A 14871-nucleotide genomic window follows, 5' to 3' on the forward strand; every position below is an offset into this window, starting at 1 on the left:
TTTACTGATTTGTATGTCTATCACATTCCCATTTGTTTTGCTTTTTTTATACAAGTAGATTTTATTGCCAAGTTTTTTAATCAAACTGTACATAGTTACTATGCAAAGTAGCAACATTAAAGACACGTCAGTCAACTAACTGCTTTGAACTTTAAATTAGTAGAGAAATTTCCCCAATAGGGTAACTTATATGACTGGAAGGTGGTGGTTCTTGGGGGGGAGCAATCCGGCAGACTGCGACCATACTGAACACATGAAATAAAAGGCTAGAAAGAACTGAAGATGGCAACAACGGAGACCTTGCTTATGTCGGTCTTTGGACATCTGTCGGCTAGGGATGATGTAAATACTTTTGAAACTGGACTGGTCGCAGACTTCTGCATGACATACGGCAACATCGACTATGAAAAACATCTATACACAGTTAACATACAATGTAGCAAAATTAAAGAACTTACAAAGGTACTACACTTAAAATTACAGTGTGTAAAAACTTACTTTGTAAAATTAAATGCAATGCTAAACCCCCTAAATATACTTGATGAAAACTTTCTGATAACACCTCACACACACCATAACAGTTAAAGAAAATTAAATTGTGAAATTAATAAAATAATAAAGATCATGGGAAATTTAATTTTGGCAACAGCTTAATCTTGATGTAAAATGTAAAATATTTTGATAAACTCTGCTGTAATATGAAAAATGAAACTGTATATTTAATGCAAATGACCATAATTTCATGTTAAAATGAGCATAAGATGACCATTATCAATGAAAACTTAAAATTTGTGCATGGAATACTAAACAGAATTGAATCAGGAAACTGCTAAAATGATGTAGAATTCAGTTTGACAATTTTATATGGCCAATTTCAAATGGATTTTTTTCTTTTTATGAAATGTAGAAATTTCCCATTGAGAGTGTGCAAGCGGGCACAGTGCCAACAGACAGCCCCTAAAGACTCATGAAAAACCTGTGCGTCTGTAGCAGGCTGTGGTGAAAACAGACATGACCTTCGTCCTATATCCTCTAGGCCACTCTGTGTAAATTAAAGTGCTTTGACAGGACAGTAAGACCTTCCACCAAGCTGGTTCGGGGGATAAGAAACACGCAAAGGGTTCCTCAACTAATTTTTCTGAATATCCCCTTATCCTCTTCTGGACAGTGAAGACATCACACTAAACCTGTAGCCCTTTTGCTGACACTATAACCCATTTTTACCCCCAAAATATACTCTGATGTAGATTTCAGAGAGAAATGTCAAATCTGAAGTAGTAGTCAGAGGCTGCTTCTTGAGATCCAGAAAATGTCCTTCAAGTTGAAAGTCAATACCTCAAACTGAACACACTTCTCAAAAACTTCAGCATGCCACTACACCAATATTCACACTTGACCATGAAATACACCACAGGGACAGCACAAGTCTCTACGGTTGTAAAGAGAGTACTTTTGTTTCTAGTCAGTTTATCCAGGGTGCCTGTAATAACCACATAACCCTATCTCTGCTCCTCAGACAAACAAGACAGTAAATGCAAACAAGAATATCTACCAAACCTGAGACTGCAGCAACTCCAGAGTATTCTTCCCAGAGACGCTCTGATTTAGGAACTGAACTAGCAGGGACACTTACCCAGAGACATTCTAATTTCGGAATTAAAGCAGCTGGGACATGGGAAGCATGGCATAACAATGGCACCCCCACACAAATGCCATGAAGTATTACGGTGAGTTTTATTTGCCATAAATACTTAGACTGTTTCTCAGTCTGTGGAATTCCTAATTACAGTTTACCGATATCTTTTCTTAGGTAGACTCCTCTGCAGTTACTTATAACTGTCTATATCTAACGCTACCCAAAAACTAAGATACCGTCAGACCTTTTTCTTTTCAAAATCATTAAAATCTCCAAATAAAATAATTTTCCAGTTTTCATGTGGCCTTCTTTCATCAAAAATCCAGAGACACTTCAATTAGAACTCTTCCTCTACTATCAAAACTTGAAAAATTACACAAGTATTAATTAAAAAAATACCAAGAACGTTACTTTCTCCTCTACATTCTATCCACAGCTTCAAAACTCTACAACCCACACTGCAAAAAGTACAGCTGGACATGAACTTACCAGAACAGCTGGTGCTGCAGTAAGTGTGCTGGAAAAGTCCTAACTACTGCAACTTCACCCATATAAGGCCCAATGTCAGCCCTCTTCCACAGCTCTGTACCTTTCCTCAGGTGAAGTAGACATCCATCCAAGATTTCCATCCATCAGGGATGGTGGAGTGTTCCCAGTGTAACATCAACAACCACTAACACCAACTCGGAGTTTTCTTACCAAGAAAAAAAGATCACAGAATCTACCCTTAAATCTAAGGAATAAGGTCTTGCACTAAACCTTAGATAAAAAGAAAAAAGCCCCCCCCACCCCCAATTCTACGCTGAAGAGAGGGGGTAAGATCTAAAGGCTTCCCCAAATGTATTCAGACCAGCAGGCATGAGGCCAAGTAATAAATCATGAAGGGAAGGTAGCGTGACTAAAACACCAACATAAGATGCCCAAGACTGAGTGACGAGATAGACACAAATACTGGATCAACATTCATCAACTTCATCCTGCTGCAGCAGTCCTGACTATCGAGACAATTCCAAAGATCAACATTCATCAACTTCATCCTGCTGCAGCAGTCCTGACTATCGGGACAATTCTCAGGATCAACATTCATCGACTTCATCCTGCTGCAGCAGTCCTATCGGGACAATGCTCAGGATCAACATTCATCGACTTTGCCCTGCTGCAGCAGTCCTGACTATCGAGACAATTCCAAAGATCAACATTCATCAACTTCATCCTGCTGCAGCAGTCCTGACTATCGGGACAATTCTCAGGATCAACATTCATCGACTTCATCCTGCTGCAGCAGTCCTATCGGGACAATTCTCAGGATCAACATTCATCGACTTCATCCTGCTGCAGCAGTCCTATCGGGACAATGCTCAGGATCAACATTCATCGACTTTGCCCTGCTGCAGCAGTCCTGACTATCGAGACAATTCCAAAGATCAACATTGATCAACTTCATCCTGCTGCAGCAGTCCTGACTATCAGGACAATTCTCAGGATCAACATTCATCGACTTCATCCTGCTGCAGCAGTCCTATCGGGACAATACTCAGGATCAACATTCATAGACTTCACCCTGCTGCAGCAGTCCTAACTATTGGGACAATTCCCAGACCTTATAACAGTAGGAGAGGTGGCCTGGAAGGAAAGGCTATGTTTCAACACACATTACAACATGACCACAGCAAACAGAGCTCCTGGCCCCGGATGATGCAGCCTATGTGCAGTGTATGGAAAAGTATGGAGAGAAGGCCATATAGCAGCTAAAATACAATGAGCAAGCATCCCCAATGAATAAGGCCACAGTGGTAGTTGCATTTTTGGTAATGTGGGGTCTCATGCTTCCCTCTATTTTCTTATGTTTACATGTACAACAGAACATAAAACAATGGGTCAAAAATTTGGAAAGTGGCAACAGCAGCAGAATGGAGTTTCTAACATCCTGTGTTCTATGGATACCATTAGCCTTCCCCACTTGTTTTCAGGGTTGGAAAAGAAGACAAATAAATGAATGGCTTGGTTGGGGGTCCAGTACTGTGAGTATATTGGCCATAAAAGGATTAGTTCACAAACTGACTATTCTTGAGGACTAAAAATGGTTCTGAAATTTGTCCTTGAAAATTATGAACGACACAAGTGATGGCAATCAAATAAAGCCATTTTCAAGTACCGTGATTGCTGTCTCAAAAGGGGACTGGGTCCATTTTTTTAAAAACACAAGACCCAGGAAAGAACAATCCTTTTTCCAGACAGTTTCTAATTCAGTACCACCTTTATGAAGTGTTTAAGAGGGAACAGACAAGTCAATGGCAGGTCTGAGAGGCAAAAGCTGAAATGGCTAAAAGGTGCATCTTATTATAACAACTCATCCCTATACTAAACAGATGCCTTACATATTCTAGAACTGGGTACACCAGTACTGTGATGGGTTCTTGACTCGTTTTATGGCACCAGAGAGGAATCTTTACCATGTGGTTAAGCAGATCCTAGTGATAAGCTTCCTAGCTGCCTTAAGCATGATAAAACACAAATCCAGTGAACTGGTGACTGAACAGCACGAAAGACAAATCACCCAAGCAGTGAGCTTCCAAGTCTCCAGGTGTGTGTGTGTGTGTGTGTGTGTGTGTGTGTGTGTGTGTGTGTGTGTGTGCGCGCGCGCGTATAAGAGGACTCCCTTGTTCTTGAATGGAAAGGCAGTACAGAATGTGCCTGGGACAAAGGGGTGCTATCGAGCACACCCCTGACATTCCCACCCTCCAAGATCACACTGGGGAGTAGGGTGAATGGAGGAAATGCCCTGCCCATTTGAAGAAAGCGTCCACTGTTTAAGCACCTTTATATGTGGCTCTTGTATGGAACTTCAAGAGGTATGTACTGCTTGGAGCTGTAAAACAGTGCATCTCTTGCACATCTGGCTTGTGAACCACCTGAAGAAAAAAATTGCAGTTCAGCATAAACTCATATGGGTCTGTCCTTAACATCTTGGAAACAGGAACTACCAGTCCCACGCACGTACAGCAATGCGTACTGCCCAACCGAAAGGCGCCAATATTAAAAAATAAAAGCCAGCACTAGATTCCACTAAGGAGAATTTTGTGTTGCACTGATGAAGGCTTTATGCTGAAACCGGTATGTTGTATCACCCTTTGGGGTGTTTATTTTTGTATTTTCATACATGGGTAATTTTGCCCATTTATATTTGTACTAAAATTCTCCTAAGTGGAATCTAGTGCTGGCTTTTGTTTTTTAATTCTGTCCTGAACATCCTCAGGTAGTCCAACATTAAATTCAGATGAGATGGGATGGGATGTACACTTCATTCAAGTTCTTCTGTGCCTATCGTGCTACAGCAGAGGTTGTCATGGCAATCTTGCACAAAGGGTATGACCAAGCAATTCCTAGCACATACTGTCAGTTACTCGCAACGCACCTCGGGCACATGCTGTCCATTACAGACAACACACCACTGGCATATACTTTCAGTTACCCACAATGCACCACTGGCATACACTGTTACCTGTACTGCACTACTGCCATATACTATCCATTACCCACAACGCACCAATGGCACATACTGTCCATTACCCACAATGCACCAATGGCACATACTGTCCTTTACCCACAGTGCACCACTGTCTGTTACCTGCAAGACACGTCCCCTCCAGGCTGGTGTGAAGGCACCGAGGTTATCATCTTCACATTTATGTTCTTTCTCTGGGCTGCAACTCGGGGTCAGAACATCTGATAGTGTATCCCCAATGCCAAGCTTGAGGCATTTGTTGTTCAGGTTTGGTGGTGGAGGTCCTGGATGCAGGGTTGCCACCCAGGCTCTACCCAACCCGGTGGCCTACAACTCCAGCTTGTCGGATATGCACAGTATGAAAGTAACCATCCCTTCCAGGAACTGCTAGTGTTGGCTCAAAGTTGATCTTGGTTATCATTACGGTTTCCATAGGTGCATCTTTGCCACGGGTACCTTCAGAGCAGCGGGTGTCATGCATGCCCTGAGGCATTCTGCGTCAGAAAAGTTGTTCTTTACCACCTCTTGCAACTGCTGAAGAGAGTCCTACTGCTTTGAGGACATGCAGGCAAATTGAAGCACCACCTTTGAAAGAGTTAAAAATATTAAGTGCCTAATCTGCAGTAAATATATAGTTAAAAATAACCTCCCAAAACAAGTAATTTTAGCTTGTGTCTACACAGACCTCCACCACAAAGGACTACTTACCACTCTCCTGAGTTCAGCCTCCCGGGCCTGGATCTGTTTGAATTCCTCAATCTTTGCCTCGTCCACGTCCTCCTTTAGTTCCCAAGTACTGTCTTCATATGGCAAAGAGCACCATTTAACAAGGTAATAGATGACTGTCTGTGAAAAGAGTGAAATAATTCCATTGACTACACTAAAAAGGTAAACAATATCAGTAAATAAAGAGGAAAGAAAATTAGGCAAGCAAGTGGATTAAGTGAATACATCATCGGGGAAATGATTTTCTGTTTCACACTACACTAAATACACTTGCCAGTATTTTTCACTTGTACACAGCATGACATGACTGAAAACTCTGTAGTTTAAACAGCAAACTATAAAGATACAAGTCAACAGTCAAAACAGAAAACGTAATACTAGTTACCAAGATAAAACACTTGCACCTCATTCTCCTAACTTCACGCATGCAGCAAATTTTGTACATAAAGGTATTTCATAAATTTTTCCAAAGTAACTGTTCAGATGCTCAAGTGATTAAAACATTTCTCAAATAATTCCATTGCATATAACTAAAACCTCTTTTACAGGAAAGCTGTTATTCAACTGAATGAAATGTGTGAAGCTAATCTTAACTCGCAGCTGCAGATTCACTGCAAATTACTGATGTGCTTAATCCTCATGCCAACATATTTAAGGGAATCTCACACTGTAAAAGGACAACCACTTCCATTTACCTCCCAGTCACAAGTATCCCTTTGTACAACGTACATGAAACAAAAAGCATCCCTCTGTACAATGCACATGAATCACAAAGTATTCCTTTGTACAACGCACATGAATCAAAGTATCCCTATGTACAACGCACATGAATCAAACAGTATCCCTTTGTACCACCATGCACATGAAATCACACAATATCCCTTTGTACAATGCACATGAACCACAAAGTATTCCTTTGTACAACGCACATGACTCACAAAGTTTCCCCTTGTACAACGCACATGACTCACAAACTATCCCTTTGTACAACACACATGAATTACAAGGTATCCCTATGTACAATGCACATGAATCACAAGGTATCCCTTTGTACCACCAAGCACATGAATCACAAAGTATCCCTTTGTACAACGCACATGAATCAAAGTATCCCTATGTACAACGCACATGAATCAAACAGTATCCCTTTGTGCCACCAAGCACATGAATCACAAAGTATCCCTTTGTACCATGCACATGAACCACAAAGTATTCCTTTGTACAACGCACATGGCTCACAAAGTTTCCCTTTGTACAACGCACATGACTCACAAAGTATCCCTTTGTACAACACACATGAATTACAAAGTATCCCTAATGTACAATGCACATGAATCACAAGGTATCCCTTTGTACCACCAAGCACATGAATCACAAAGTATCCCTTTGTACAACGCACATGAATCAAACAGTATCCCTTTGTACCACCATGCACATGAAATCACAAAATATCCCTTTGTACCATGCACATGAACCACAAAGTATTCCTTTGTACAACGCACATGACTCTCAAAGTTTCCCTTTGTACAACGCACGACTCACAAAGTATCCCTTTGTACAACACACATGAATTACAAAGTATCCCTAATGTACAATGCACATAAATCACAAAGTATCCCTTTGTACAATGCACGTGAATCATAAAGTATCCCTATGTACAATGCACATGAATCACAAAGTATCCGTTTGTACAACGCACATGAATCGCAAAACATCCCTTTGTACAACACACATGAATCACTAAGTATTCTTTTGTACAACACATACGAATCACAAATCATCAATTTGTACCATGCATATGAATCACAAAGTATCCCTTTGTACCACTATGCACATGAACCACAAAGTATCACTTTGTACAATGCACATAAATTTTGAATTATCCCTCTGTACCATGCACAAGAATCACAAAGTATCTCTTTGACCAGCATGCACATGACTCTCAAAGTATCCCTTTGTACAACGCACATGAATCACAATGTATCCCTTTGTACAAGGCACATGAATCACAAAGAATCCCTCTGTACAACGCACATGAAACACAAAGTATCCCTCTATACAACACACATGAACTCTGTACAATGCACATGAATCAAAGTATCCTTCTGTACAACGCACATGAATCACAAAGTATCCTTCTGTACAATGCACAGGTATAACCAAGTATCCCTTTGTATCACCATGCATGACTCACAAAGTATTCCTCTGTACAATGCACGTGAATCACAAAGTATCCCTTTGTACCATGCACATGAATCACAAAGTATCCCTCTGTACCATGCATATGAATCACAAAGTATCCTTATGTACAAAGCACATGAAACACAAAGTATCCCTTTGTACAATGCACATGAACCACAAAGTATCCCTTTGTACAATGCACATGAATCACAAAGTATCCCTATGTACAAAGCACATAAACCACAAAGTATCCCTTTGTACAATGCACATTAATCCATCCTACTTTATGACTCAGCTGTTCAAAGCTAATCAAAGGACGTTTTGGTATCAAACTGACCTCTAGAGACTGAAGGGCATAAAGAATGCCCACTCACTTCCATGTAAACTGAGAATTTTCTTTGAGAGAGTCCTGGAATCATGGGAATAGTAGTGGATTAACTAGACCTAGGGCTGTTTTCCATGCAGGCACCCAATCTCCCAAACTGGACCTATGATCTGTGTATTTGTTGTAGCCTGTGTACTCCTGTAGCACCCAGACACCACTGTTGGCACCGCTGTTTTTACACCCGACACCACTGTTGGCACTGCTGTTTTTGCATGCCCCAACACCACTGCTGGCACTGCTGTTTTTGCATGCCCCGACATCACTGCTGGCACCGCTGTTTTTGCATGCCCCAACACCATTGCTGGCACCGCTGACTTTGTATGCCCCGACACCACTGCTGGCACTGATGACTTTGTATGCCCCAACGCCACTGCTGGCACAGGTGATTTGACACCCCCCAACACTACCGCTGACACTCTTGGTTTTGTACTCTCCGACACCACTGCTGGCACCGCTGGTTTTGCATCCCCACACCACTGCTGACACCGCAGGTTTTGCAACCTCAACATCACTTCTGACACTGCTGGTTTTGCACCCCCCCCAACACCACTGCTGGTTTTGCACCCCCCCCCCCAACACCACTGCTGACACTGCTGGTTTTGCACCCCCCCAAACACCACTGCTGACAGTTGGTTTTTCACCCCCCCCCCCGACACCACAGCTGACACCGCTGGTTTTCGCACTTAACTTGGGGTTGCAGAGATGACCACTCATGTGGGTGCCTAATGCACACTACAGCTACTCTTACTTTAAAAACTCTGAAACTGGTTCAGGCAGTGGATGTAATGCGGTGAATGACACTAATTGACAGCACACATGTATAGACCCCATAAACATTTGCAAAGCTGCTAGCTTTGAGCAATGCTTCAGTATCTGTCTACATAGTATCAATACTGCCTACAAGAGGACAGCGAACTGTTGCAGAACAGGCTGTGTCACTGATGTCCAGTGGGATCCACAGCTGCAGAACACAAACTGGTGACTAACCTGCACAGTGTGTTGGGCTTGTGCTTCACAAGTAAAGGTGATGCTGTAAAAGAAACCTGCTGACTCAGGTACCACATGCAGAGGAGGCAGTGCAATGTGTGGACTTGAAACATTTACATAGATTTACATAATTTACATAAATACAGACTATATACGTGTGTGTGTGTGTGTGTGTGTGTGTGTGTGTGTGAGACCTATGGCATGACTAGTCACAAAGGGACATGACACCTTTTCTTCCTATCCACTGCATTAGAGCACCCAACAATACATATGCACATATACACCACTACCAGCACACAGGCTAGAAAGTTGTGTAACCACTACCATATGAATGACCACTGCTGATGCTATAAGTCAAGATATACTGTATATCCATCTAGGCATGACACTTCTGTGAAAATTCATGTGCACATGCCCTGCCTTCCTCAGTCTGCAATGCTGTATGTGTAAGCCCTATTCTGGAAAGTGGATTAACATCACAAGACCAGTGCTCCAGACAATGCATTAATTACTGCACGGCCTCTCACTCAGTGCATCCTTGTGCCAACAGCGATGTAGATAATCGCTCATGGACACTGCCAGGGGGGCTTCATAACATGTTTCTCATGCTCCACTTCCAGCAGCCCTTTTAAAAAAATGTTCAAGTCACCTCTTCAACAGCCATGGTATCACAGCCCCACGGTGCACTCACATTCAGACACAGAAAGATTTTGATGTCAACAGAATTTGAGTGGTAGTCTGTATGCATTTTCACTCATGTAGGATTGTGCCTTCATTATGAGAGAACAGTATCCTGAGTGTGTGTACACTTTTTCACCCCTTGTCATTAGGCAACTCGCCCCATTGTTCTCACTTCCTGCACCCCCAAGTGGTGTATGTTTTAGAATGTCATACTTAGTTTGACTGTGGGTTCTGTTGCCACACCAGGTAACTGGATTAATTTCCAGTAATGACACTGCACTGCAGCATGAGTGGGTGCTGAACTCCTGTGTACGCTGTACTTCAGATGCAACATTAATGTTAGTTATTTCTGCCTGAGTTGGTGGAGGCTCAGATGTCTGTAAAAGATCCTATGGCACTTAACAAAAGAAGGAGAAGTCCCCCCCACCCCCCTTTATTTTTATTTATTTTTAAATTTAGCATTCTATTACCAGGAAAGTCTGACTAGGTAGGAGACCATTTTCAGCAGATGCCCGAGAGGAAAAGCTCTAAAGTACGGCATAATTTAAGAAAAATAATTATACACACTACAAATAACACAAAAAACAAACAAATACAGTTTAAAGCTTTTAAGTTAATTTTTATTTTTTTAGGTACAACTAAATGTTTGCAGATTTCTGCAGCTCCGGGATCATACAATAAACCAGCTAAAAACTACAGCCTTGTTTAAAAGGATTAAAGTACAAGCAGGAAGACGACACACAAGGAGCATAATGTGCAAGAACGATTACAGAGTAACTTGCAGCGTATTTACCTAAGTAGTCTTCAGAAAAAAGTACAGCCAAACTACAACAAAGTCTCTAAACATACAAATTCTGCCATGGTGCAACACTGGCACTGGTCTTGGTCAAACTGGAAAGGTAAGATGTTAGGTCACTGCAATGAATATGGCAAGTGGCCAACAGTTAACACTATTATCACGAACAAATGGCAGCATACAGGTCCATGTCAGATGCAATTGAGTCTCTTAGTTACAACACCATTAAAATCCTTAAAGAAAAATGTTCAGTTTAACATTAGAAATCCACACAACCAAAGAAACTACATGTCCAGCCAAGGGTAGCCAGAAAGAAGTAATAGTAGACAAAACAAATGGGACCAGCTGACAACCATATAAAATGTTTAACGTATATAAAAAGCAGAGCTTTCAAGCATACAGACTCTTCCTCAGTGCTTTAATAAAACATCAAGACTGAAGACACACACATATATATATTTATATATATACAAATGCATACACATACATATATACACATATGCACACAAATATATCCCTAAATAAAATAATTAGTGAATTAATTACATATTCCATTTCTTAAAGGAACATGCAACAAAATGTAAGTAGAGCACATCTCTGTGCCCGGAACTAAAATATCTTTAAAATACACATTTCAAAGCAGCATTCCTTTCATTTTTAAAAGCTGGTTTTATACCATCAATTAAGTCAAGACCAGGGTCATAATCAGCTATAAAAAATGTATCCATTTATATTTAGTCAATTCAGTGGTAGAAGTCAACTCTCTACCATGCTCATTTTTATACATTTAACCACAGTTATAGGCCTGGTCAAAGACTGAGAGCAAGAGGCCTACAGGAACGAGACTGATCAACTACTGGTCTGGTGTGACAGCAACAATCTAGCCTTGAATGTCAGTAAGACACAGGAGTTGATTGCTGATTTCAGAAGATCAAGTACCACACAAACCTCTAGTGATGAAAGGGATGACAGTGGAAAGGTTTAAGAGTACAAAGCTCTTGGGTGTTCACATCAAGAACTTATCCTGGTCAGTCCATGTATCCAGCACAGTCAAAAAGGCTCAGCAATGCTTGCACTTTCTAAAGAAACTTAAGGAGGAAAAATTACCAAGCTCCATAATTCAGACCTTTTATAGGGGCACCACTGAAAGTATCCTGACCAATGGCATTGCAGTCTGGTATGGAAGCTGTAATAATCAGGATCGGTAGGCTCTCAAGAGAGTTGTAAGGTCAACAGAAAGAATCAATGGCACCTCACTTACAACTCTGGAAGATCTACACAAATGCCGGTGCATAGTCAGGGCCAAAAAGATTTCCAGTGATCCAACACATCCTGCCAATAGTGTGTACAGTCACCTCTCCTCAGCCAGGACATACAGAAGCCTGCATTGCAAGACCACTAGACTAATATACAGTTTCTTTCCGCTCTCCATTAGACTGTTGAACTCTTGAGAAAAACGAACCAAGACATCTGTTACATAACTAGCCTATCAAGGGGCTTATTTTATTGATGTGCAATAACTAAGAGCAATCCTAAGGTAGCTCACCTACACATTGAAGGACTGTAAAGTGCAATATACAAATTGTGCAATAATTCCGTCTATTGATAGATATGCTGCTGTTTTAATTTTACTTTGACAATATTACCTTCATATTGTTCCCTGTCTTCCTTGTCTCCTGTTCTGGGATGGGTGTGGGTCACTGCTGTCCTATTTTACTTACAAATTGCTACTTATTACACTTCTACTGTGATATTTTATTAATTTATTTGTCTATGTGCAACTGTTTCCTGCTTTGAGAGCGAAGCATTGCAATTTCTTTCAGCTACACTGCTGTGTAGTTCTGAATGAGAAAGTTTTCTATGACTTAATACCCTAAATTAAAGGAATGAATCTTATCTGCAGAATTTATATGTTTAATCAGTTTCTATAAACCTTTTAATTTCTGATAAATGGGACTATTTCCTATATTTTAACTTAGTTTTCCCTCATATTGAATACAGTTACCAAGGTACACAACATTTTCTCTATAACATGCTGCTGAAGGTTTATGTATGAACTGTCATCTGTCTGAAACAGTGAATTTACACATCCGGTAAACTACAAAAAGAGCAGTTACAACCAGGGCTTTGTACCATATTTCGTGCCTGTTCACGTCTTTCCTTATAATTTAAGATCTTTGTAATAATCTCTGCTTAAGATTCAATTCACTCTTAAAAACAAAACTTGGATTAGTACATACATATTTAACTATATCTTGATTAGAACATATTGGCCAATTATTCCTAATAATATTCTGACTCTCTACAGTTTGATTGTAATTCATAAAATAACCCTATCTTCCTTACTAATAACATCATTCATATTTTACTGTACACCTGTCTTAACTGAATAGTAAGGTTTAGCATGATTCTCTCGTTGACAGGTCACCTACACCATGTTCATAGGTTCATACGTGTGTACTAGGCCAACGGCACTGGAGCCTCTACAACACTAGCCCATAGAAGTGCTCTGGCATCATGCTGCCGTTAGTTCCCGGTACCTTTATCAAGTACAGCCACTGGGAGATCCCCGGGGTGAACTTTCTATTTCTCATACACTCAAGATTTCTCTTGAAAAGGGCCAGTGAGGTGCTCTGCTTGACATGTATGGAAAGTCTATTCCCAAGCATGGGCAGTCTCTGGGTTATGAGCCTATCCCTATAGCATTTTCTGTTTGATTGTAGTAATGCGGTTCAGGTCCCTGGAGTGTGTGAGATTGGGATTTCTATTGGTGTAACATTTTTTACAGGGATGGGTCAGACATGGCTTTGTAAGTCAAGCAGAGATTACCACTTAATAGACTATATGAGACAGAGAAAAGCTGGAGATTTTTTGGAGTCTGTCCATGTAGGGCATGTGTTTAAGGCCTATGATCTTCTTTGTGAGGTACTTTTGTGGCCTTTCCAGCTGCTGCATATGTTTAGTGAGTTACATGCCAAATGGAGCATTATACTCTATGATTGGTCGAATGAGGGAAAAGTAGAGAGAGATGATCTCTTTCTTCCTGGATGCAAAACCCTTGGTAATGAGATCTGCCACATAGGACTTCCTGACCACAGTGGAATAGGGTGGTCGAAGGAGAGGTTGCTGTCAACCTGTGTCCCCAGATCTCTTATAACGCCTTCAGTGTTCGGTGGGCTACCATCAATATGGTAATTAGTGGGAACTGAGTTTTTCCAAAATGGAATGACGCATTTTTTGGCATTAAGCTTAAGGCCAATGCTTTTGACACCAATCATTGGTCTCAGTGAGGCCTTTCTGTAGGATGTCTACATCACTTCAGGAGTTAATAATGGCTCCCAGCTTGCAATAGTCTGCGAATTTGGTCAGCCAGAGTCCCTCCGTGTTGGCCTGGACTTCGGAAAAGTAGATGCCAAACACGAGAGGACCCAGGACCGATCCCTGTGGGACTCGACTGGTGACTGGTCAGCAGTCTAACTTGGCGTCTGCTACTTTCACACTGTGGGTTCTATAGCTGAGCCAATTTGCAACCCGCCTAGTGATATAGGGGTTGATGCCTAGTTTGGTGAGTCTATCTATAATTTCTAAGTGGGAAATGGTATCAAAGGCCTTGGCCAGATCGAGGTAGGCTCTATGAACTGACTTGCCCTCATATACACCTCTGGTAACAGACTCAAAATAGACAACCAGGTTGAGCAGGCATGATCTACCCTTCACAAAACCAAACTGCATAGGATGCAGAGGTTGGAGATTACATATATCCTTGTTAATTAGGTACAAGATGATGCGCTCCATAGCCTTACATATCAGACTCGTCAGGCTAATGGGGTGATAACTCCCAGGGTCTGTAATAACTCGCCCTTTATGGAGTGAGATGACGGTAGCAGTGTGCCATTCTGTAGGGACAAAGCCTGAGGTGAGGCTAGATTGGGCTGTGAAAATAGACTCACCAAGGAGGTCTGGTACCAACTCCG

The 14871-nt window shown here is 41.3% G+C and overlaps 1 protein-coding gene across 1 annotated transcript in view; it reads right to left on the reverse strand.

Moving 5' to 3' along the window:
- CHD8 (chromodomain helicase DNA binding protein 8) overlaps positions 1-14871 on the reverse strand; it is a gene marked incomplete in the record, with an annotated part of 4119653 nt that overhangs the window by 2712021 nt on the left and 1392761 nt on the right. The window contains 1 exon segment of the mRNA XM_044057960.1: positions 5850-5987. Within this exon segment, the coding sequence (XP_043913895.1) occupies positions 5850-5987 (138 nt within the window).

This window comes from Protopterus annectens, chromosome 16.part0, assembly GCF_019279795.1.
Source record: "Protopterus annectens isolate FY-2018-M chromosome 16.part0, PAN1.0, whole genome shotgun sequence".
Lineage (NCBI taxonomy): Eukaryota > Metazoa > Chordata > Ceratodontiformes > Protopteridae > Protopterus > Protopterus annectens.